We start from the raw sequence: 24,449 nt of genomic DNA on the forward strand, positions 1-24,449 counted from the left end.
TGTGAAACTACAAGTCCCAGCATGCTTTGCCAATAGATAGCCAGCCGATATCTGGCAGGGTATACTGGGTCTTGTAGTTTCACAACACCTGAAGAGCCACAGGTTGGCCACGCCTGAATTAATGGAATCCAGAGGATTTTTAGAAAGCTTCAGGATTGGCCAAAAGAATCTGATTCAGTTCTGTATTTGACAGAATCTCTTCCTATTGCTAAACAGCAGACCTGTAGTAAAATGGCTGCCATTTCTCTTGCCTGAGGTACTTTTGTTGCTGGTTACGAGGGTGTGGTACAGCACCTCTAATTAATCTGAAAATGGATATAGCACAATACCAAACACACCACACATATTCTTCAGAAATGAGAAAATAAATAAGAATATGTAAAAAAAAAAATCCCAAAAGCAATCTGTACGTTCCACAGAGAACTTAATAACCTAATTTCTGAGGTAAAATGAGTTTATAAAAGAGTCTGTTTTTCTAGGAAAATCTTGTTACTACCCTAAACTGTTCCATTGTACAGTAATAGACGGTAAGTAAATAAACAATGAATACATAAATAGCCAGGATTTGCTTTGTTACTGTTTCCTCAACTTCAGGCGTCTTTAAGTTATTGCCTTGCACAGGTCACTACTTTTATTAAAAACATTGTTTTATCCTTCTGTGATTTTTCACCAAGACCCATATATCATCCAGTCGTTTATTTTTACTATCCTTGAATACAACATAGAATTACTCTGTATCAAATATCCAATGCTCTCAGCAGAGCTGATCTGCGTTATATTCAATGCTTCTTTTTTAACTTATTTCAATAAACAGTTCTGCCTAAGCTATGGTGAAAAAGACAGAAGGAAGCCATTAAAATAAATAGCTTTATTTAGGACAGTATGAGTAAACCAATAAATGTTTCTTAACACAAACCTTGGGGGAAAGGTTAAGACACACGTATTGTACCATTTAATATATAATTTCCGTTAACATGGCACTAAAATGAGCTATATAATAATGTCAGCACCTTTGAAAATATGTCACTTTGTACTTTTGGGTATTTACAGCCAATTATTCATGTACTCCACTTTACAAAAATAAGGGTCATGGACTACAACGATATAAGGGAAGTCTGGGACACAGCCAGCCCTCAAATGTGCTGACAATGGGCAGTTATGTTAACGCACCTAGGAACTCGGCCAACACTGAAACCGGAGAAGTCGGTGGAGTTTAGTAGGGAAGATAATGTGACATCTTGATAAATGCCCTCCTCTGTGTCCGTAACGGTTAGATCAAGATTACACAGACAGACACAGGTTATTTCATGATCCAGAAATAGATTGAGCATCGGTAACATTCTAAACCAAGAACACAAATATACTGTACATTCTGATCAAAGCTCTTCCGGAAGCCTGATATGAAGGCCAGGTAAATCGTAATCACTGTTAGAAACAGGGAGGTTTCTGGAAAGCCAGACAGCCAGCGCTGGATAAATGAATAGCCCTGACTGTGTTTGTGTAAACAGACATGGAACATTTCATGCACTAAGGGCTGTGGCTGATTAATGGACACTGAGATCCTGGCTGGAAAAAAAAGATGGTGATTGAAATGAGAGTCTAAAGAACGCAATCAAAGGAGAACCTCTTTTCGGGTAAACATCACACAGATACGGTGTATCCATCAAGATCTCCCTTGGGACTACTTACAAATTCCTTGCCCTTAAATTGTTGACAGTTTTAATAAAACATATAGCATGCAACATGTAGCAAAAAATTAAAAGGGACTTTATACTAAAGAATTAAACTCATTTAAAAATCTGTGTATTTGCAAATTAGGTTTCTTGGTGTTTTGTAGAAGGTTTTCTGGCTGAAAAATAAACAAGGTTGTAGCATGTAGGAGGTAATTGTTCAAACTTATTGCTTGATAAAGATGGATGCAAAACAAAGGTGATTTGCCGACCTCATTTAGCGACATGCCCAATAAGCATCCTATTGATTCTGATAGGATCATTATCCAGCAATTTGGGGCCCACACAAGTGGGGATATCTGGCCAAATGCCCAACACCTCCAGCACTATCGCAGCGTGTGTAGCCAGCATAACTTCTCTTCTATTGTAGGACTGCACAACAACATGACATAAAGGTTTTAATAAATGACATTTAACAGTCACTACTAAGATATGGACAACATTCTAATAAGGTGTATGACGGAAACAGGGTCCTAGATGGGTCGATGTTACAGTAACGAAACATACTGGATCTTTCTAGTGATTTGTACTTCTGCTCTTCCAGGTAATAGGAAACCTTCTTCTCTTTCACTAGTTTCTCATCCTCAATGTCAGAGCTGCTGTCAGACCCGGAACTGCTGCTGTTGTTTTTCTTCTTGAAGGACTGTGTACATTCCGGCATGGAGGAAAGCGCCTGCAATATATAGAGTAGGAATCGGGATCTACGTAATACAAAACACTATGTTCCTATTCCATGATTGCTTCTCATGTAGAATGGACACACTAGTATATTTTCCCTGTCAACATCAGCTAACAATTGACATTTTGGTCTCTGGGATGCCAGGAGACATCATACTTGTCCGAAGCTCATGAGAATCTGACACTTGTATTTAAATCTGAAAGTCATGAGACTGAACCAATATTGGTGCAAATGCTCTTGTGCTACACAACTCAGCTCAAACAAATCACTAGTGAATTGACAGGTTTGGTAGTCACGCATATTGGTTAGGGTCACACACACAAACGTGTTTGATAGGAACATACTGGCCTACTCCCGAATTTTGGGGAGTTCTTTCAATACCAGAGCGACACTACAGCAATGCAAACAAAGTGAGTATGATAACATTACCAATGGTGCTGTCATACCCATGTTTAAAAATACATGTAACAGCCTCATGATCTCACTTGTATCTTTATTTTGTTTCACATAGCATGTTATGTATGGTTCTCCTTTTCTATCATTTAGAGCAGGCCTGGACGACCTGTGGCTCTCCAGATATTGTGAAACTACAAGTCCCAGCAGACCTTGGCAGTTATTGGCTGGTTATCGGTTGGCAGAGCATGCTGGGGTCTGTAGTTTCACAACACCTGGATAACCACAGGTTGGCCTGGTTTAGAGAGTTAGGGGTATATTTACTGCGGGTTTGAAAAAGGAGTTTGTATGTTCTCCCCGTGTTTGCGTGGGTTTCTTCCGGGTGCTCCGGTTTCCTCCCACACTCCAAAAACATACTGGTAGGTTAATTGGCTGCTAACACAATGACCCTAGTCTGTGTTTCTGTCTGTGTATGTTAGGGAATTTAGACTGTAAGCTCCAATTGGGCAGGTAATGATGTGAGCAAGTTCTCTGTACAACGCTGCGGAATTAGTGGCGCTATATAAATAAATGGTGATGATGATGATAACTAGAATCTGATTGGTTGCTATAGGCAACATCTCCACTTTTTCAAACCAACAGCTTAGTAAATACACCCCTTAGGAGTAAATGTATAAAGGTCCGATTACTGCAAATTATTCAACAATTTTGCAGGCCAAATTTAAAATGGCAATGTGTTTAAAGGCAAGTTTTGCCTTTAAACACATTGGGGTATATTTACTAAACTGTGGGTTTGAAAATGTGGAGATGTTGCCTATAGCAACCAATCAGATTCTAGTTATCATTTATTTAGTACATTCTACAAAATGACAGCTAGAATCTGATTGGTTGCTATAGGCAACATCTCCACTTTTTCAAACCCGCAGCTTAGTAAATCTAGCCCATTGTCTTTTTAAAATTTACCTGCAAAGTCGCCGAATATCGGCGATTTGCAGAAGTCGGACCTTTAATACATTAACCCCTTAGACTTATTTCTTATTTGGATTGTAGTTGCTATGTGATGTGCTGTGGACATTTCTAAGTTGATACTTGTTTGTACAACTGTTCTCTTTGTCTGAAGCAGTTTAAAATAAACAGTAAAAATAATAATAATAAATGTAACATGCATTTAATAAACATTAGTGGGTAGGAGACTTAAAAGTGAAATATTAAATAGACTTAAATATAACTAAACTTTGCAATATGATGCACCAGAAACATAGTAAACATTTTATATGTTATTATCAGTGGGACTGTTTCAGTCACAGGCAATCTGTCTTCATGATTTAACAACAAAAGAGACAATGATCTTATCAAAATACACTGACCAAAATACTAATGAGGAAGGTAATCATAAAAGGTGTTAAATATAATAAAACCTATATATTTTTAATGAAATACATTTCAAAAGATGAAAAATATTTTTATGATAGATTTTCTTTAAAGGAACAATCCACCCATAAGATTACTGTCACTCAAATAGGTAATGAAAGAGGTTGGCGTAGTTTGTGGTGTTCAGAAGTTAAACTTTTCTGAAGATTTAAGTTTCAATAGATGAATGAATGCCTTCTTAGAGAAGCTAATTTGGGAACATATTTTTGGGATCAAAAGTTGCATTTAAGGACATTCCCCCTACACTCTTTGTAGACCAATAAACATCAAATACATGTAATTAAGCATACAAAACAGAAAATACTGTAGACTACAACGCAAAATACAGTTATTTATTCATTCAAGTACTAAACAAACCAAAATCAAAGAAGAGGCATTATGGAAATAGAATAGGCAGTCTTCGAAAAGTCTGATAATCTTAAGCAAAATCTGAACAAGAGGATAAATATTATATTTTTTAAATTAAATAGCCAGATTAATATACCCCATACACACTCTACAAATCTATGAATTTTTGTCGCAAGATACAAAATATCTTTTCATTGAACGACTTTAAACGAACACATCATAAGTGAAGGGATATATTTATAATTTGGTGGCAGTAACCATTATTATCGCTGCAGATCACAGAGATACATAATAAAGTGCCACAACTATTCACCATGTTGGGGCTGCTTTGGGAGTCCCGGTGAAAACCCCCCTCCTCACAAAGATTTTTTCCTATTCACTGGTAGCCTAACGCTGCCAGCGAATGGAAGAAGTGCTACGCGCATGAACATAACGCTTTGTATCGTGAAGGATCTAGCGAAGCCAGAGAAGCTTCGGTCGGATCCCCTGTAAAACATAAGGAACGCTATCAAGAGCCGGCGTCACTTTGCTGCAAAAAGCTTTGCCTAAGTGTCTCTGTGGACCTTGGAGCATCACAATCGCCATGATGTCAGTTAGATTATATTATGGTTTTTTTTTACATTTTAAACATTGGTCTTCAATAAATATCAACTTATAAAGCCCAGAATGTAAGAGCAGGTAGTAAGAAATAGGAATCGCATTGTGCAGCTGACCAATAATGAAAGATAGTGACTTTTTCAGGAATCAAAAGATCCCACGGACAAACTTGGAACTGGCCTTGGCAATTAAGGACAACTATACAAAGGCAAAGGAGAAGTTGAAAAAAAATAATAAAAGGAAATGCTTTCAGGTGCAGTATGTACACAACCTCTAAAGGTAACCAAAAATAAAACAGGAAGGAAGTCAAACAGCGATGAGGCACAGAATTGAGGGAAAAGGGTAAGAAAAATGAAGACATTACAATAATCAAGATGGCCGACCTTCCGCCTCTTACGTTTCAATATTAAGTTGTACGTAAAGAGTGTCAAATGTTAAAGTTTATCTACTAGGTAAAGTAAATATTCTGTGTAAATATAGAGCATATAAAATGCTGTGATTTCGACTTTTAGATGTTTTTTTCATTTCAAAAAGTCACTGACGAGATTGAACCTCTTCAAGTTGTTCAAAAAAACAAATCATATGCAGATCGATAAAGTTTGTTGACAGTTGATGTTTCTTAAAATCCTAATTCATAGAATGTTTAAATGAATGGATTGTTCTTTATGTATAAAAAGTTTGCTCATTGAAAGTGTCGATAGTGGAGGTGTAGGAACGCTAAACTCGAGGCCAAGAAATAAAGCCCTGAACATATTAGCTGTATAATGTCTTTTCTTTTCTACATGAAGATTCATCAGTATTCAGCTCAGACTTTAGGAGGGGAGAGGAGAATATGGCTTATACATGATTAGCACCATTTCACAACCATTTAATAACCATTAAATGACTAAAGTGTTCTCAGCAGGTTACTAAACCTGCTTCAGTCATGGATGAACTTGCAGTGAATAGACTGGATTGTAAAAACATCAACAAAAACAGCGACTGGCCCGCCAGCAGCTCAGCTCAATTATTACAGGCTTTGATTGATGGCTTCTGTTACTATTTCTGTCCGAGACGTTCGCAGATTCTCTACAGAACAGGAACATTCCGCTAAAAGCTGCTTAATTGACCAAAGTCAACATTTTCCCACTAAAAATACACCTTAGCGATAACAATTTTACCTCAGATCTATCATGTTAAACGTAATTTTATAAATGTTGAAAACTGACATCACAAATGGTAACAACTGGATTATCGGTTCATAACAGAAGAAATGAATGTTTAGTGGGCACTAAGTTAATACTAGGGTCACATTTTATTATAAGGAAATCAGAATCATTAAATAGGGAGACAAATTATTTTAAAATCTTTCAAGGGATTTTTTTGTAATCTGAACCCTGTGCCTTAAAACATTTACACATACAACAGTATGACAAGATTACTGTTTTTTTGCATTAATTCCTGAAATTAAGTCACGACATGGTACAAAAGCAATCAGTTATTATCAATAATTAGTTACGTTATTAGCTCTACAGACAAAGAGTTATTTAGATACAAGATTGGTGTGGCACAATTCTGTATATGATTACGGAATTGTCATTATAATATCACCTGCCCTCGTTGATCCATCTCTGTGGTTAAGTTTCAGGACCATTTTTGCAGCTAAAAGCCCTGGTGGTACCTCACACCATTAGGAATGCCTTCAAGTATGCTCAATCTCAGCTCTTACCCGATTGTTTAAATACCCCACCCCACAACCCAAGGGTCCATCCTAAGATGGCAATAACAGAATAAAGGAGAACTGCTGTTATAACGCTTTGCAGGGGGGAAGCTATCGGCGATGTATACGGTGATGTCCTATCCCCAGTATAAACACCCATTTGCCCCCAGGAGGCTTTTTGTCCTCTGATAAATAGAACTCCAAAGGGTAAATGTATCAAGCTGAGAGTTTTCCGGCGGGTTTAAAAAACCAATCGGATTCTAGCTATCATTTATTTAGTACATTCTACAAAATGAAAGCTAGAATCTGATTGGTTGCTATAGACAACATCTCCACTATTCAAACCCGCCGGAAAACTCTCAGCTTGATACATTTACCCCCCAAATCTTGTTTCAGTAAAAAACAGTGCATAGTGTAGAGATAAGCAACAGGTGGCCATAGGTCCTGTCAGTATTCCCCTCTGGCCCCCATCTCCTTACAGCTTTATTGTCAAATTTGTTTGCTATAACATGTATCGCTTGTTTAAAAGGCCTGCCAATATGTCATTACCGTTAGGTATCTCTTTTTTCAAATGTAATGCAAATGGAATTTAACAGGAAACAGTGGTGCGGTGGTACAATCTAGGAATTCCCCTGTTGCTTGGCCATTCCGTGGAATGGCATCCCACACTGTGAATTTGCATTTTGCAGAATTTTCAGTCATGAATGGAGTTTGGATGAAGACAGTCAACTAAATCTGGTGTGTGTTCTAGTTAGGGTAGGGCTGGGAACATATAAAGCCAAATTCACCAGTGAAACATGCAAAATTTTGCGGTCAATCGTGGAGGCAAATATTTTGCAGGACAGTTTTAAAAATCTAGCAGTGGGCATGCACTCTAATACATACCACAAAACAATTATGACAATGCCACAGGTTTAGAAAAATGAGAAGGATTTTTTTGGTTAAAGTTAACCTACTCTCAATCGCCGTCAGTAGAATTAGGTCAGTGGCGACTGGGCTTTACTCCCAATCGATGTTATTATCAGCAGGATATGGTGGGCGCGCTCGCTATAAATAACTCCTTTGGTTTCCAGTGGTGTGGCTGGGAATTATTACTAGTATTACCATTAGCATTAATATTACTACTACTATTACTGGTTCCTAGCCACAGGGTCTCTACACACAGCATTCAAAGAGGACGCTGTGGACAGCGCAGTGTGTTAAGCGCAGCGTGGAAGCAAAAGGCTTCAATATTATTAGGGCAGCACAGTGGCTCAGTGGTTAGCACTTCTGCCTCACAGCACTGGGGTCATGTGTTCGATTTCCAACCATGGCCTTATTTGTATGGAGTTTGTATGTTCTTCCCGTGTTTGCGTGGGTTTCCTCCGGGTGCTCCGGTTTCCTCCCACACTCCAAAAACATACTGGTAGGTTAATTGGCTGCTATCAAATTGACCCTAGGCTCTCTCTCTGTGTGTGTGTGTGTGTGTGTATGTTAGGGAATTTAGACTGTAAGCTCCAATGGGGCAGTGAGCAACGTGAGCGAGTTCTCTGTACAGCGCTGCGGAATCGGTGATGCTATATAAATAAATGATGATCATGATATTAAAAGGGACCCCTATGATGTGACAAACTGATGTCATTAGGGATTCCCAATGTGACAGTAAAGTCAGGGAGCTGTGGGCAAAATCAATCTTAGATTTCCCTTCCCTTCCAGCCATTACAAATTAAAAACTAGGAAGTGCGGTCTGGCCTTGAAGATATAAAACGCCAGTAGTCATGAAAGGGTTAAATGGGGTTTACCACCAGAATTTTTAATTATTTGTATTTTTTTTTAAAAAAAACAGAATCTTCTACTTATTAGACCTCCACTTATCGCAGAAGAAACACTTTACAAAATGTCACTTCTAATAATGTTATTTTCCAACAACGAAGCCTTAACCTGATACAATGTTTCAGCTTTTCTCTCAAAAGCTCTTTCATTCATTCTCACTAGCTTGAAGTCAGCCCTGAAACACAATAGGTAGCAGAGTTGTCTATGTACTGCAACACTGCGCGGAATATACTGCACGTTTAATATAAATGGGCAAATTTCCTGTCTATAAAGTTACAGGACTGCGATATGCTGATGGGAGAAAGACAAGTAAAATGTCGCTTAAAATCAAATTATTTTATGTTTTGGTCGGAAGTGAGAGGATCTCGGATTATACTAAATAAATGATTCAATCAACGCGCATTTCAAAGCTGAACACATGACACACAATATGAAAAGCACAATGCTAGCCAAGTCTGCTGTGTGAGCACAGCATGGAGAAATGAATTCTTCTTCTTGCAGAGTGCCACCTGCTGTTCAATCTGTAAAATCAGCACAATGCAATCAGAAATTTGGGGGGGCTGCTTGTAACGGTGCAACCCCCTTGTCAATATTTTCTGTGCTGTGAAAGATCAGGAAATCAAAGAGAACTTTCTTGCGCGCTAGTTGCTAGTCTCTCCAATGTATATTTCATATAATCACATCCAAAGTCTTCTTGCATCAGCCACGAACTCCGGCATGGCCGCGGTGGCGTATCGTCGTCTCTTTTAATGGATCGCGCGGCAGGCCTACCACGGCTTGCCTAACATGTCATATTTTAAGCAGCCATATTATAATTACTGACCGATTTTCCCAGTAGATGGTTTATTGGTATTGCTTGTCTTTTGTCAGAATGTCATTAACTGGAACACAGATGCTAATGCCATATTGCAGCCTTTTCATCTTCCAATTTGTGTTGTATTTTAAATGAAGCATAAAATAGGAAAATGAGCTGAGTAAATTAGTTTGTCTGCATTAAGAAAGAGCAGACTATTATTATGAATGTTTTCCACGCGTTATATTTTCTTACAAAGGAAACACTTGGATCTGAAAAAAGCTATTGTGGATGATGTACCAATAGGCTACAAAGATTAAGGCTGCATATGAGCAAAGTAGGGTGTCACTGGGGGGAAAAAACTAAATAAAAAAATAGCCCTTAATAGCGCATTTTCCCCTAATGTAAAATGAGACCGATTAATGTGCTACTTGTAAGAGGTGGATCTCATATATAGAGCAACATCTGGGAGAGAGGATTATAAACTACAGTACATTTGATAACCCTACTGAAACAACGAATGGGTAATGGTTCATTTAATCTGCTCCCTAAATAAAATGTTGAAACAAGCCACTTCTATTCAGGATAACAGACATATGGGAAACTGTAAGGTGGCCCTTACAGTTCATGCTATAGCTACTAAATATTAAAAAGTGACACGGGTCAGTGCCGAGACAGAATTTCCACTTACAGACAGACTGTTTTGCCCTTATTGGGGCTCATCAGTGCAGGAGAGGTTTTTCTGCTCAGCGTGTGAAGCACTATAATAGATTCAGTGAAACTAAGAAAAGAGTTAGGGGACATTTTAAGCTACTGTCTATGGGGTAATATGTAAATAAGCTACTCATATTAAGGAGAACAGAAGGAAAAATGACACTGACATAGTAGTCCTTGTACACAATGTTTTACCCATTGGGTATTTAGACCATGACATGGTCCTGTGAAACAAGAGTTTCACTTACAGAGATTTTATTTTTGCTTATTGGAGTATGGGGCAAGATAGGAACTTCTTTTCAGCATGTAAAGCATTAATTACATTTGTCAAAAATGGATGCTGGTTGTATGTGACTGCCTATATATTTAGATTAATGGACTCCTACCTATCAAGGTGTATTTGCCTTTATAAACATTCCATTATGGAACACTTTCAACCAGTCCTAGGAAGTAGGTGTTACCTGAATCATAGCTACACACAGAATAAAGCACACTTAAATATACTGTAACTGAGAACTATTCTCCATGATGAAAAAATATCTCCATATAGGAGGATAACTATTTTCTAAATAGCTTAATTTTTGCAGCATCAGCAGCAGGTAATGTAATTTAGGATAGCTTCAAGCCTATTTCACCTCTATCACAGACTGTGGGTGAACCCTGTACTTTTAGTGGTCGACACTGACTCACTTGTGGAGCAGAGTCTAATGGGTGACCAGTCTTTACTGGGGAACCTTGTGGATGACTCGTTTTGCTACGAGTCACTCACAATTCTCAAACCCCAGACTTATACCAACAGGTAGCAGCTAACTATGCACAAATGAGATAAGACACAAACATAGTAGGTACACGGAAGAGGTCAGAGCAGTATGTACAGGGAAGGGGTTTAGAGCTGTAGGTACAGGAAAGGGGTCAGAGCAGTATGTACAGGGAAGAGGTCAGAGTAGGTATCACAGGATTCAGGGAAGGAGTCAGGGCAGGTAGCACAGGATTCAGGGAAGGGGTCAGAGCAGGCAGCATAGGATCCAGGGAAGGGGTCAGAGCAGTAGGTACAGGGAAGGGGTCAGAGCAGGCAGCACAGGATTCAGGGAAAAGGTCAAGAGCAGTAGGTACAAGGAAGGGGTCAGAGCAGACAGCACAAGATTCAGGGAAGGGGTCAGAGCAGGCAGCACAGGATTCGGGGAAGGGGTCCGAGCAGTAGGTACAGGGAAGGGGTCAGAGCAGACAGAACAGGATTCAGGGAAGAGGTCAGAGCAGTAGGTACAGGGAAGGGGTCAGAGCAGACAGCACAGGATTCAGGGAAGAGGTCAGAGCAGTAAGTACAGGGAAGGGGTCAGAGCAGTAAGTACAGCGAAGGGGTCAGAGCAGTAAGTACAGGGAAGGGGTCAGAGCAGGCAGCACAGGATTCGGGGAAGGGGTCCGAGCAGTAGGTACAGGGAAGGGGTCAGAGCAGACAGCACAGGATTCAGGGAAGAGGTCAGAGCAGTAGGTACAGGGAAGGGGTCAGAGCAGACAGCACAGGATTCAGGGAAGAGGTCAGAGCAGTAGGTACAAGGAAGGGGTCAGAGCAGACAGCACAAGATTCAGGGAAGGGGTCAGAGCAGGCAGCACAGGATTCGGGGAAGGGGTCTGAGCAGTAGGTACAGGGAAGGGGTCAGAGCAGACAGAACAGGATTCAGGGAAGAGGTCAGAGCAGTAGGTACAGGGAAGGGGTCAGAGCAGTAAGTACAGGGAAGGGGTCATAACAGGCAGCACAGGATTCGGGGAAGGGGTCCGAGCAGTAGGTACAGGGAAGGGGTCAGAGCAGACAGCACAGGATTCAGGGAAGAGGTCAGAGCAGTAAGTACAGGGAAGGGGTCAGAGCAGTAAGTACAGGGAAGGGGTCAGAGCAGGCAGCACAGGATTCGGGGAAGGGGTCTGAGCAGTAGGTACAGGGAAGGGGTCAGAGCAGACAGCACAGGATTCAGGGAAGAGGTCAGAGCAGTAGGTACAGGGAAGGGGTCAGAGCAGACAGCACAGGATTCAGGGAAGAGGTCAGAGCAGTAAGTACAGGGAAGGGGTCAGAGCAGGCAGCACAGGATTCAGGGAAGGGGTCAGAGCAGGTAGCACAGGATTCAGGAAGGGGTCAAGGCAGGTAGCATAGGATTCAGGGAAGGGTCAGAATAGTAGGTACAGGTAAGGGGTCAGGGCAGGTAGCACAGGATTTAAGAAAGGGATCAGAGCAGGCAGCAAAGGTTTCAGGACAGAATACAAGCTAAAGGTCAGGGAAATTAGCAGACCGGGATGGTCAGAAACAAGTCTGGTAGGTAATAAGGCTGCAAAAAAGAAGTACAAAGGAAGAGGCAAGGGAAACGAACCTAAGCCGCTTCATATTATAACTTCCTTTCTGAACTGGCAATCAAGAAATGCATTCCCAAGTTCCACCAACTGCAGGTTAAGTTGTGAGATGACTGATGCATCTCAGTCTTCTGAGTATGACTTAGAACTCTCCCAGCCACCAACACCTGTATTGTGCTACTAGGGGGAATTTCACTGTAGTAGCAGGGTGAGTATGGCGTTCTTTTTCATTTAGGCACCTGATTACCAAAAATTTTTGTCAGTGATCCAACTTACAATCATTTCCCAAGGATAAGCAAGACATGGTGAAGTCATGAAGCAGTTATTTGTAATAATAACGCTGCCAGGTTATAATTACTAGTTATCTAATCACTCTTAACAATCTTCAAAACAGCTTTTGTCAACGTGTTCTGCAATCCACAGAAATCATACATCCTCTGAAGTATGTTCTATTTAATTTCAAATTTTTTTCACAGTTTCGTGGGAGTGAAATGTTCTTAAAAGTTGGAATGGATCCGAAGTGTTGCTGAAAAGGTCTAGATTTGCTAGAGAACATCATTTTCAGATGCCACAAATCCTTTCAATGTGGTGTCCTCAGAGTTACATTAAACCTTTCATTAGTGCAGATGAGAGTGAGCAATATTCCAAAACACTCAGTGTAACTAATAAATAACATGTTTCGTCTCCCATGAAATAAAGACACAATATTAAAAATTAATTGAGACTTAGACTAGTGATATGGATCTTGACTTTGAAATTACTCTGATATATAATTAGTTTTCGTTTTTACAACATGTACAAGACTGTACAGAAAATGAGAAGTTGTGTCCGTATAGTGGAAATCGTTGGTGCCAGCTGACAGTTCTGTGCCCCCCTCCACTTTTGGAAAGTGCCTCTGCTCATAAATGTTGCTGTCCATGATAGGAGCACGTTGCTTCAAAGTCCTGTTCATTCCGTTCTCTAATTACCCCTAAAATACTGCCCGCTCCAGCCTCATTAATAACTAAAACAAATCATTAGTGTCAGGGAAGTCTGTATATATTTTCATTTGTAGACTTTAATTATTTTATTTCATGGCGCACATATTCCTATATATAGTGCCCCCGAATGGGGGTGGAAAGCAGATGCTGACACTCAATCTCCGGCATCTGCAAAAATCGAATTGATTTTTGGGGGTAAATGATCGCTCGGGCTACTTGCTATAGGAAGAACACACCCTAAATGCACATTGTCCGCCCCTTCAAGCTGATTTAACTATATCATCCCTGGACACAAAATGCAGTTTCTTTCTTTAGACATAGTATTAGGTGCAGTATTGGGGCTCACCTGCATCCAGCAAGGAACTCCCTGCCCTGCCCAGTTGCGCCACGGGAAGGAGCAAAATGTTGCAGCCCTACAACGAGCCATGTCTTGGCACCAGAGCCGGATTAACAATAGGGATAAAGGGGCTACAGCCCAGGGGCCTCGGGCAGCTGGGGGGCCCACCGGCATTCATCGGGTCGGGGGTGTCCCTGCCCCCGGCTCCGACTGTCACCTGTTCAAGGAGAATGGCAGGCAGCTAACAGCAAATGTTATGCTGTTAGCTGCCTGCTGTCACTGTAGGACTTACGCGGCGCTCAGTAATCTCCTTACTGAGGAGATCTTGTGAGAGTGAGACTATGAGAGACTGCGTGCCGAAGTAGTCCTACAGGGAGTGGAACAACGGAAGGAGGTAAGCTCATGGGGGGGGGGCTCATGGCTGGGGGGCCTTCACAATACCCTTAGCCCGGGGGCCTCCCTTCCCTTAATCCAGCCCTGCTTGGCACTGCGTGAACCTACTAACCAGGTCACAATCGAAACTGAACAGTCAGAGCGTAAGTTAACCCTGGTGACTCAGGGCTCCTATTGCAGAGCAGTTGAGTAAAACTGAGCTCTTACTCAGCTGCCGCAGCGAGAGTTTAATGATAGACTGCAGCGATGGGTAGTTTTCTATCGCCACCATAAGTACAATAGAAAATCTCTGCCGTTTCCTAGGTAGACCTCATAGTATAGATCCTATCGAAAGTCAATTAGAGCATAAAAAGTCGCAATAAAAAAAATAGAATAAAACAATAACCCATTGCAGACAGTTAAAAAATGGCCAACTAAGTAGTAAAAGGTAAAATTTGATGAAATCAGTCAGCTGCAGCAAGAGAGCAGGAATTTCAGCAAAAGGAAATTGGTGATTACATAGTTGGCAACATTTTAAAATAGCTTCCAGGGACTCTTTGCTGCGGAGCTGATCCATTTAAGAACATCAGGCGGATTTTGGAGCACTATAATCCCAAACATGACCAGTTTACGGAATTTGAATAAGACATACATTTTTTTTGCATTCCAAATAATATGAAAATACATTTTAACTTAGAAGAATGGATGGTAAGAAATGCATTCAACACTCAAAAAACAAAACAAAAAGAGGAATTTTATTGTTCGATTGGTCAGTATTGGGAAGGTAAAAAAGTGAAAAGGGGCAAATCTTTAAAACTTGAGACGGACTCTGCATTTTAAGTTAGCAGAAAGATAAGCAGCTAGCGAAGCTTAGCTCTAGCTCCAAGCCCCAGAGACCCGATCCATGCCCATTCCTGCTCCAAGCTCCAGTATGCCAGTGCTAGCAAGCTCCGGATCCGGAGCACCAGTCATCTCTACTTCAGCAGCCAGCTCCAGCCTCTGCAAAATTACTGTGTGCAGGCTGTGAACAGTTTAGTTAACCGTGCTTAAATATACTCTGCTAAAAAGGACGTTTCATCGTATGTAAGCAAACTGCAAATAATTTATGTGAATTAATGGAGTTATCTTTCCTTTTTAAAGAGTGTTTTTAGAGGTTCACTATCAATAGTCATTGAATCACAGGTCACTTCCACGTTGTCCTTTGGACAGAAAAGTGCACGTTTATGTACGTTCTTGTAAAGACAACTACATCATTATCACCATTTATTTATATAGCGCCACTAATTCTGCAGCGCTGTACAGAGAATTCATTCATGTCAGTCCCTGCCCCAATGGAGCTTACAATCTGAATCCCCTAACATACGCACACACAGACTGAGAGATACTAAGGGCAATTTAATAGCATCCAATTAACCTACCAGTATGGTTTTTTTTGTGTGTGGGAGGAAACCGGAGCACCCGGAGGAAACCCACGCTAACATGGGGAGAACATAGAAACTACACACAGATAAGGCCATGGTCGGGAGTTGAACTCATGACCCCAGTGCTGTGAGGCAGACGTGATAACCACTGAGCCACTTGCAATCTACTAAAAAAAAGAAAAAATATTCTAGCGTTTCAATATACACTCACTCACCTGATTACATTGAGCCATAAATAAGTAGCATTTTAGGCTAAAGTTGTAAAAAGTTGTATTTAGGAAGGGGTGGTTCAGATTACACTTCTGCTCTACACCTTCTCTTTTTTTACTCTGTGGAGACTTCTCCTAAGAGTAGGGATCACGCATTGATGTGCACTGGCTGGTTCATCCAAGTACACTTCATAAAAAAAAAAGTCTACTTAAGTGTACAGTCAGTGTTTGTATAAATAAGGCATGTTTTACTTGTAATCTACTAAAAAAAATAACAAATAATAATGGAAAAATTGGAGTCTGAAATTAGTTGTAAGGCTTCATGATCTGGAAAAAAAAAAAGGGTAGGACCTTGGTCTAAGGCAGCTCTAAACTGAACAATATCATCTCACAGTGTGTGTTTCACTTTAAAAAGAATACATTAGTTGTATCTCAGCAAGCTCTTTACACTTGGAAGGCTCCTCATTAATATAATTATTAAGGAAGCCCTCCCACTCATTTTCTTTTTAATTACTTTCCTAAGTAGCCGTTTTACTCACAGTCGATTTGTCAATGAATTATATTAACCATATTTTCTTCTTGGAAGCTATGTCCTATCAAGATGCTATCACTAGACCCAAGTGCTGGGATAGTCCGTTCTGTCTGAATTCCAGGGTTCTACGGACGTTCAGGTATGTGGTACAATATGTACAGCTTGGTGCGTGGTACAACAGTGTATGTGGCATGCCAAATACAGTATATACCATGCACAGAACACCCAGGGCCTGATTCATTAAGGATCTTAACTTAAGAAACTTCTTATTTCAGTCTCCTGGACAAAACCATGTTACAATGCAAGGGGTGCAAACTAGTATTCTGTTTTGCACATAAGTTAAATACTGACTGTTTTTTCATGTAGCACACAAATACTTGATAGCTTATTTCTACACTGAAATATAAAGTTGATTATTGAATCAGGCCCCCAGTTCTTACAGCCTAATGTCTCAATGGCCAACATATACAGAACCATGCCCGAATAACAGACTTATGTCCCCAGGGGCGGGCACCCGGGCCACTCAGTCTAACGGCCGTATAGTTTTATAATGAAGGCAGTAGGAGAAGTGTCAGTAAGGCCTGCCAATGTATATACACCCCCGACTACTGCTCACAATATATAATCACATATCCACTCAGTCCAGAGACCTTGGGTGGTGCAAACTATGGAGAAATGAACAGTCCTAAATTTTCATTTTTTTATTGTGAGCACCAGTTGGCTGAATTCCTTTTAGGAAGCAACACTTGAGTACTGTAACCAATGAAAGGGCAGGTTGCTACCTAACAATGGACTGGTCTTTTAACTAGTGCCGACAGCTTGGGTGATATAAACCTCATTTATCACCATATCAGCTGGCAGGTCTGATCATCCATCAGAAAGGGATAATCAATAATGCATGATTGCTAAAGTACAAGTACTATGAAAGAATACAAACAAAGGCATTCCTCAGTAAAGTATGTGCTCTACATTTCTATCAATAACTATAAGCACTGGGATACTCCGTAATGAATGACCTCTAGAGCTCTGAATATCAATGAATACAAGAGAGGAAGTACTCAATGTCTGAGTTACAATGTTCTATCAATAAATACAAGTACTGGGATCGCCAATAAGGTCTGATCTCAAGGTTCTGACAGTGGAAGCCAGCACTGGGAATACTCAGTAATTCCTGCTCTCCAAGGCTCAGTCAATAATAGAACAGGATCTTCTTCATGCCGACTAGCTGGGACTAGCAGCTTTTTAGGAAGTTCAGATATTCTTCTTGGTGCAATGGAAAATGTCATCATCATCATTTATTTATATAGCGCCAGCAAATACGGCTATATCTTTGTGTAAGGAACAGTAGCTGTGCGCTTGTATTATCACAAAGGTTCCGTGTGAAGAATAAAATAGATTTAAAATCCCATCATCTGAGAAACTGTGTAATAAGCATTGAGAGCTCCCCTGGAGTCACATAAATAACATCCAGTGTTATCAACTCCATACGCAAACTATTAAAAAATATACTTGATGTCAGCGCAGCAGGGCCCGCTGTCACGGAGATAATGATGCTGACCTTTCATCAGCTGGTTCTGAAGAACTCCTCTCCCTGATTGAAATGACATATTGATGCCGGGAGGAGTGGGAGAATTAATACATGAAAGCGGAGGTTTCGATGGTATAGCCACTGCAGTGTTCTGCATGGCAAATAGTCATGATCTGTACATTACAACTTCCTGTTAGTAAGTGTCAGCTTTCAGAGAGAAATCCAGTAAGGTCTTGTGACAATATGGGTTTACTCTGCCACCCCGTCCTACTGTAGTCAGTTTGAGGTTCTGCCGTTACCAACCATTCTAATGGCGTTACTCCACACCAGACACTCACCGACTTTGAGTGCCAACTAGTTATAGGAAAGGAGTCACTGCCACTAACCAAGCACCTGGAACTGATTACTTCTAGGTGTATATAGCTGCTGCAGCACCTCTTTGCTGGCGACTTGTGGCTGGTTCCTCCTGACCGCTTACTTAGGATGACGACTGGATGGTGACAGGAAGGACGCTGGGTTCTACACAAGGCAGCCGGGGAACGGATTAGAGTTTTAATTCTCTGTAGGTCATAGGATTACAGCAGATAAAAGGCGTCATGTGGGATCTTGCAAACAGATTAGTGTTTATTGCTTATAAGTGTTCTATATGCGGTACGGATAATGACCAAGGAGTACAAACGCAATACAGCATCATGTCCTCTTTATATAGCCTCCACCCTTGCTATACCTTCAAGGAAGCACTTGAAATACGGCACCAATCCTAGTGGATTGGTGAGCAGGGTGTCAAATCTGGGTAAAGGTGTAGACAGCACTTAGCCAACCCATCAGGACTAGACTTGACTGGGCTAATGTACAGAGTCATTATGAGCATGTTCAGCTCATTTATCCACTGGGTTTGAATGAGTGCAAAAAAGGAGAGCTTACAACATAAGGATATCACATTTAATGATTAACTCTGGGCACAGAAAGAAAGCCTAAAATCTAAAATTTGGATTTAAAAACACAATTTACAGTAACCTGGGATTCCCAAAATTCCTCTCTTATCTCCCACACACACTCAGGGAAAGACAAAGGAATATGGTGGTCAAGCGAACACCATCCCCCTACCTGGCCGAGACCTGTTGCTAATTAGATTTACACCACCATGGTGTTGGCATACTACCTTAGAAATCAATGTACTTTCTTGCAATTACAATAAAATACACCAAGCAAACTGTATAAATAAAATAAATTGAAACAATCATATTTCTTCAGATTTTCTGTATGGGGGAAGGTGAATCCAGCCCCAGGCTTACTATATAAGTCATCACCCAAGAAGGTAGATATTGTTCACTTGACACACATCTTGGAAGGTACGTTTTTGGGTATGAATTCTATTTGCCTCATTCCTTTTTCCCTATTCAAATTAAGCTTCAGTGGAAATGAGATCCCAATCCATATCACAATATTTATCACAACTGACCAAAAGGGGCGATACAGCCAGCTACAGCCCATTAGTGGTTTTAAAATATTGTGCTGTATATGGGGGATATGTATCCTCCTTAATTACCTTCTAGCTAGACAGTCTAGTTGTCAATTCCCTTCATTATTTTTATTACGTTTCTCTAGTGTCAGCTTTATCCATCGGTCTGCTGCGTGGATGAATGTGTCCAGAACTCTGCGATGACTAGATTATAGATTCCTAATCCTGTCTCATATGTCAACCAGTCTTTAATATCTATATTACCCATACTGTATATAACACTAAAAGGCAAGCTGATCTAATCCGTACAGCAGGTGCTCAAAAGGAAGGGGCAAAATATTGCATAATAAACAAAGGAAAGTCAATCAGTCACCTGTTTGTCATTTAGCAAATAAACATATCTGTTACACATTAAAAACTGAGAACTAGGCATTTGAAGCACACATATGTCGCCTCCCTAATAGTAAAACCAAACACAGTGGATTAGCAACATATAATGACAGCAAACACGTTAGTTTGCAAAGAAAACAGCAGAAAGCAAAACTTTGCAGGGGGTAACCCTAACTCCTCCAAAGAGGTTTAATGCTGCCCGAAATGCCCAGAATCCCACGCTGGAGACCCCAGACAATCAGAAGGCATCCCAAAAAAGCCCTGCACACAATTTAAGGACAAAGTTCTCTAATGCATTTATAAACAGGAGCTCATGCGGCTGGGGCAAATCATTGCACAATGAACACAGAAAGGACCCTCAAGCAACGTATTTTTTATGCAACAAAAAGACTTGCCTCTAATTATTATAATGTTAAAAGCACAGATCTTAATAGTAACCATGGGATAACACATAATAAAAGGGTTGTAAATGTACCAGATGGACATTGGAACAAATGTGTTGGAAACTTGGACGCCTTCTATCACATATTGGGTTATGAGCCACATGGATTAACGAGTATCTTAATCAGTTCTCTGGGCGATCCATTTTTTTTTTTTAATTAATTTATTTTATTGGGACTGAATACAATCTCTGCTCTCATTATGGGATATCTGTAAAAGAAAAGACCACAGAGGTCAATTACGAACTGTGAAACGCGTGGGTGCCACGGAGTTTAATTTTGCGCGAACGCACCAAACTGTCTCATTTTACACATATGGAGGGACGCGCCCACATTCCACATTTCGGAACTACCCCCAGAAAATTAATCTGTGCAACCTTTTGTAGGCACATCAGCAGAAGAGTTAAAATGCATCTTCAATGTCCGGGGTATTACCACTTTACCAGGAGCACCTGGTTGGTTCGCCCTGCGCACTGTGCGCCTATTCTCTGTTCGCAGGAGAAACCTGCGCAAGCCAGAAGTTCACCAACGTGTGTGAAGAGTCCGGTAAAGAGGCATTCTGTGCCTCATTTTGGATTTAATGAATCGTCAGAGTAAGAGACTGTCTTTATTACATGTGGCACTTACATTGGACAAAGTGCAACTAGAAGATGGAAAAGAAGTTCTATAAAAAGTGCAGGACGAGACCTGATCTCTACCAGCACAAAGCTGGGGCAAAAACCTAGGGAAGTGCCCCTGTGCCCCTCTGCGCAGCACGAAACAAACATTTTGGTGTAAATGTAGCCATACTTCCTGGCACCATCAGAGCGGATTTTGTGCTGCCCACTGGCCGCTTTATACATTGTACATGAGGCCCAGACACGCAAAAATGTTGTTGTGCCACCTAATTGCCAAACAGCTAGATCCAGCCACACAACCAGATGGGCACATTCTGCCCAATTGAACAGATCTGCATAAAGATCGACTAATGCAGTGGACCTAACTCTAAACAACGAGCGTTCCTACGTTGGGTCACTTATTCATGTGTTTAGCAGGGGCACCGTGAAGTGGTGGGTGGCTTATCAAATATATGCCAATGTGTGTAACTACGATTCCTGCATCAATGTACAAATAGAATATCAGCTTTTTTTTTACTGGTTCCCTACAGTGTTCAGGAGGGATTTTTTATGGTGTTTCCTATGCAGACTCGGTCATGCACCCACTAATGAAATATTCGGTCCCAAATGATATCCTTATGTACTACAGAATATGCACCCAAATATTGTATTTTGAGAAGATTATCACACATGATTAAGACTGACAGGAGGGCTTTGGGAGGCAAAGGATTATGGGAAAAGAACGGAAACCATGGTACCTGCACTGAATAGTCAGATCAGAATGCAGACTAGGTATAACGCTATAACAAGAATATTATTTGTACATGCATCCCTTAATATTTACATGCGAGAAATACAACAGGTAAAATAAAAAATATATAGGGTTATATTGCCTTTAATAAGTATAATAGTGTTATTTAGAATTAGTTTATAACGTGTTACAAGATACATGTTGCCCATGAATGTTGCACCAACATCAAATGGTTCTATCTAAAAGTGACCTGATAATTACCATGGTAAATGTGGTTGGATAATGACCACTATCAGCTCATGTGTGCAGCCACCTTACAGTCGCAGTGACAGCCCCAGTGACTCTGGAACGATCCTGACACTTGACTTGACTCAAGAACCAAATGGCTGAATCTCTCCAATTTGACCTAGCATCTCAATCTAAGCTTAAGGCAGAGTTTTACCTATCTTAATGGGGGGGAAGGGAGGCACATGTTAGCGTTACATACCCGTGGTTCTCTGTGCCGAGTAGATTTTCCTGACAGTTTCTCATCATCCAACTCACACTGCTCCAGGAGATCCAAAATATCTTCTTCCTGTAACAAAGCCAAACATTAACAAACAGTCCAGTAGGTACAGCTCCACCTACACCTTACTGAAGCTCCCCTTACTCCTTACTGAAGCTCCACCTACTCCTTACTAAAGCTCCACCTACTCCTTACTAAAGCTCCACTTACTCCTTACTGAAGCTCCCCTTACTCCTTACTGAAGCTCCCCTTACTCCTTACTGAAGCTCTACTTACTACAGAATAATCATCTTAAACAGGAACAAAAAAAAACAAGGCCATTATGATGTCTCTCAAGATTAGCAGTGCTGTATACAATGAGGTGAAACCAAACAAAATTACTCCGTTCTGATTGTGTATGAAAAGATAATTGAAAACAATATGGAGGTAAGGAAAAAGGACTTTGTGGCATGCATCCTAGTTACCAGGCCAGTTTATACATCAACCAAAGTGACCTGTGATGTGGGATGGACTGTCACAGGAATATGGTAACATGCAATGAACAAGTTCTGAGCGATAATCTGATTAAACCTAATGTTCTTCCGTATCTTCCTTTATGGCACATTCATTTTTCTTTTCAAGTTTAGTTCCCCTTTAAAAAAAAAAAGTTTGTCCATCTCCTTTGCTGTGAACTTTATGGAGGACTATACATTTATTCAATCCACCGTGCCCACGAGCACATATTTACAACATTTTTGTGACAAATTCCATAAAAAACACTTAAATATACCATAACAACCAGCAGCAACAGAGATAGAAAGCATTCAGGATTCTACGTAGAATAGCTGTCAGTTATATTCATTATTCTGAACATTCCAAGTCCAGCAAACTAATTGCTTTGGTCAAAATGGAAATTTAGAAGTGGTATGAAATATGTAATGGAACTGTAAGTGAATAGAGTTTTATAAGGAAGGCAGTAGGAGAAGTGGCAGTATGACATACCACTGACTACACTCCCACGTCCACCACTGGTCTTATCACACTAGACAATGCCTAGAACAAGGTTAGAAGTGTTATTTCCATATGTCGCACAATAGATGTTACATAGAGGCTTGTGAAAACTGAATAAAGGTCAAGAGTGTAGACCAACAAGCTAATAACCTGCATTACACAGTGACTTTTGAATTACTCATACAGGTGGAATACATTATGAAAAGTTTAATGTATGCTATTTAACTGCAGCTCCTTGCAATAGAGACAACATGTGAGCGGTATCTGTTCATACATGTGACAGTCATAAATTAGTATTTTAAGCCATCTTACATCAATTCGACAGTTTCTGTATTTGCAGACTTGGGGCTTCAATGATAACTCAAAAATTGGGGGAACTGTGCTGCATATACCAAGAGCCAAGAAAATCTCATATTAATTTTGCCCCAGTTGTTTAATACTTTAAAATCTGAAATATATATTAGACAATGCTTTCCCTACCCTAAATTATAGGGGCACATAATACACAGAGGAGTTCTCTGTGATCCTATTTAGATCAAAAAAGTCAGGTGACTTTTATTATCTGTAATCATTGAGAGTAGTGGTGCATTTACTCCTTATAATACACACCTATCTATAATCAACACTGAAGTATTAACATCAGAACCCACTGCTTATACGAATATTATTTACAGGAGTTTATACAAATATTTACGTCGCTTAACAACAGATCAACTGTAAACAAAACTTTAAATGGGGTTTTATGAAATATTTACACTCAAAGGGCAGCTTATTTACTCAGTCACATCAGTGACTTGTAATCAGAGATGGACTTTTGCAGAAATATGGTACCGATCAATGAGCCACTTATAAAACGATTTCTGAGTGAACAGTCTGTTCCAGGGAAAGCTTAACCTCCAATTCAACAACATTATTTTTATGAATTTTAGTTTCAATGTAAGGTTTGGAACAGTGGAGCACATACTAAGTGATGTAAATGTGGCGCTTATTCGTATTAAGGGGTACACATTGTTCTTATTTCTCAATGGAAGACGTTTGTCATAACACTGGCACAAGCAGGTTCAGCTGTAACGAGCAGATTATTCTTTCTGCGTTGCTATCAGGCCATTTCACAAAGCTTAGAGGCATCTTGTTTCTCCATTAATATTATATGCTCACTGATCATATGGAACATCGCCCACTGTAACGCCTGCAAAATATATTTCTGTTCCATGTTCAAATAAAACTAAAAAAAAAAAAATCCCAAGTCTCATCTTTTTAGATTCCACTCTGTCAGCCTCAGGTAAGTGCTCATCATACCAGTAAGGAATTCTCAACTTTCATAGTGTGCTAAAATGCGCATTATATATGTCGGACAGACACTATCAAAGTGATGCAGCGATGAGACGGCATGAGAGAAATAG

General features: G+C 40.3%; 1 protein-coding gene across 2 annotated transcripts in view; it reads right to left on the bottom strand.

The window, feature by feature from the left end:
- Positions 1-24,449, bottom strand: part of TTLL7 (tubulin tyrosine ligase like 7) — a 118,756-nt gene that overhangs the window by 32,174 nt on the left and 62,133 nt on the right. For both annotated transcript variants that reach the window (XM_075181990.1, XM_075181989.1), the window contains 2 exons: positions 22,039-22,125; positions 2,238-2,403 (listed from right to left, as the gene is read on the bottom strand). In XM_075181990.1, the coding sequence (XP_075038091.1) occupies positions 2,238-2,403; positions 22,039-22,125 (253 nt within the window). The remainder of the gene's footprint in view (positions 1-2,237; positions 2,404-22,038; positions 22,126-24,449) is intronic.

This window comes from Mixophyes fleayi, chromosome 8 (assembly GCF_038048845.1).
Source record: "Mixophyes fleayi isolate aMixFle1 chromosome 8, aMixFle1.hap1, whole genome shotgun sequence".
Classification (NCBI taxonomy): domain Eukaryota; kingdom Metazoa; phylum Chordata; class Amphibia; order Anura; family Limnodynastidae; genus Mixophyes; species Mixophyes fleayi.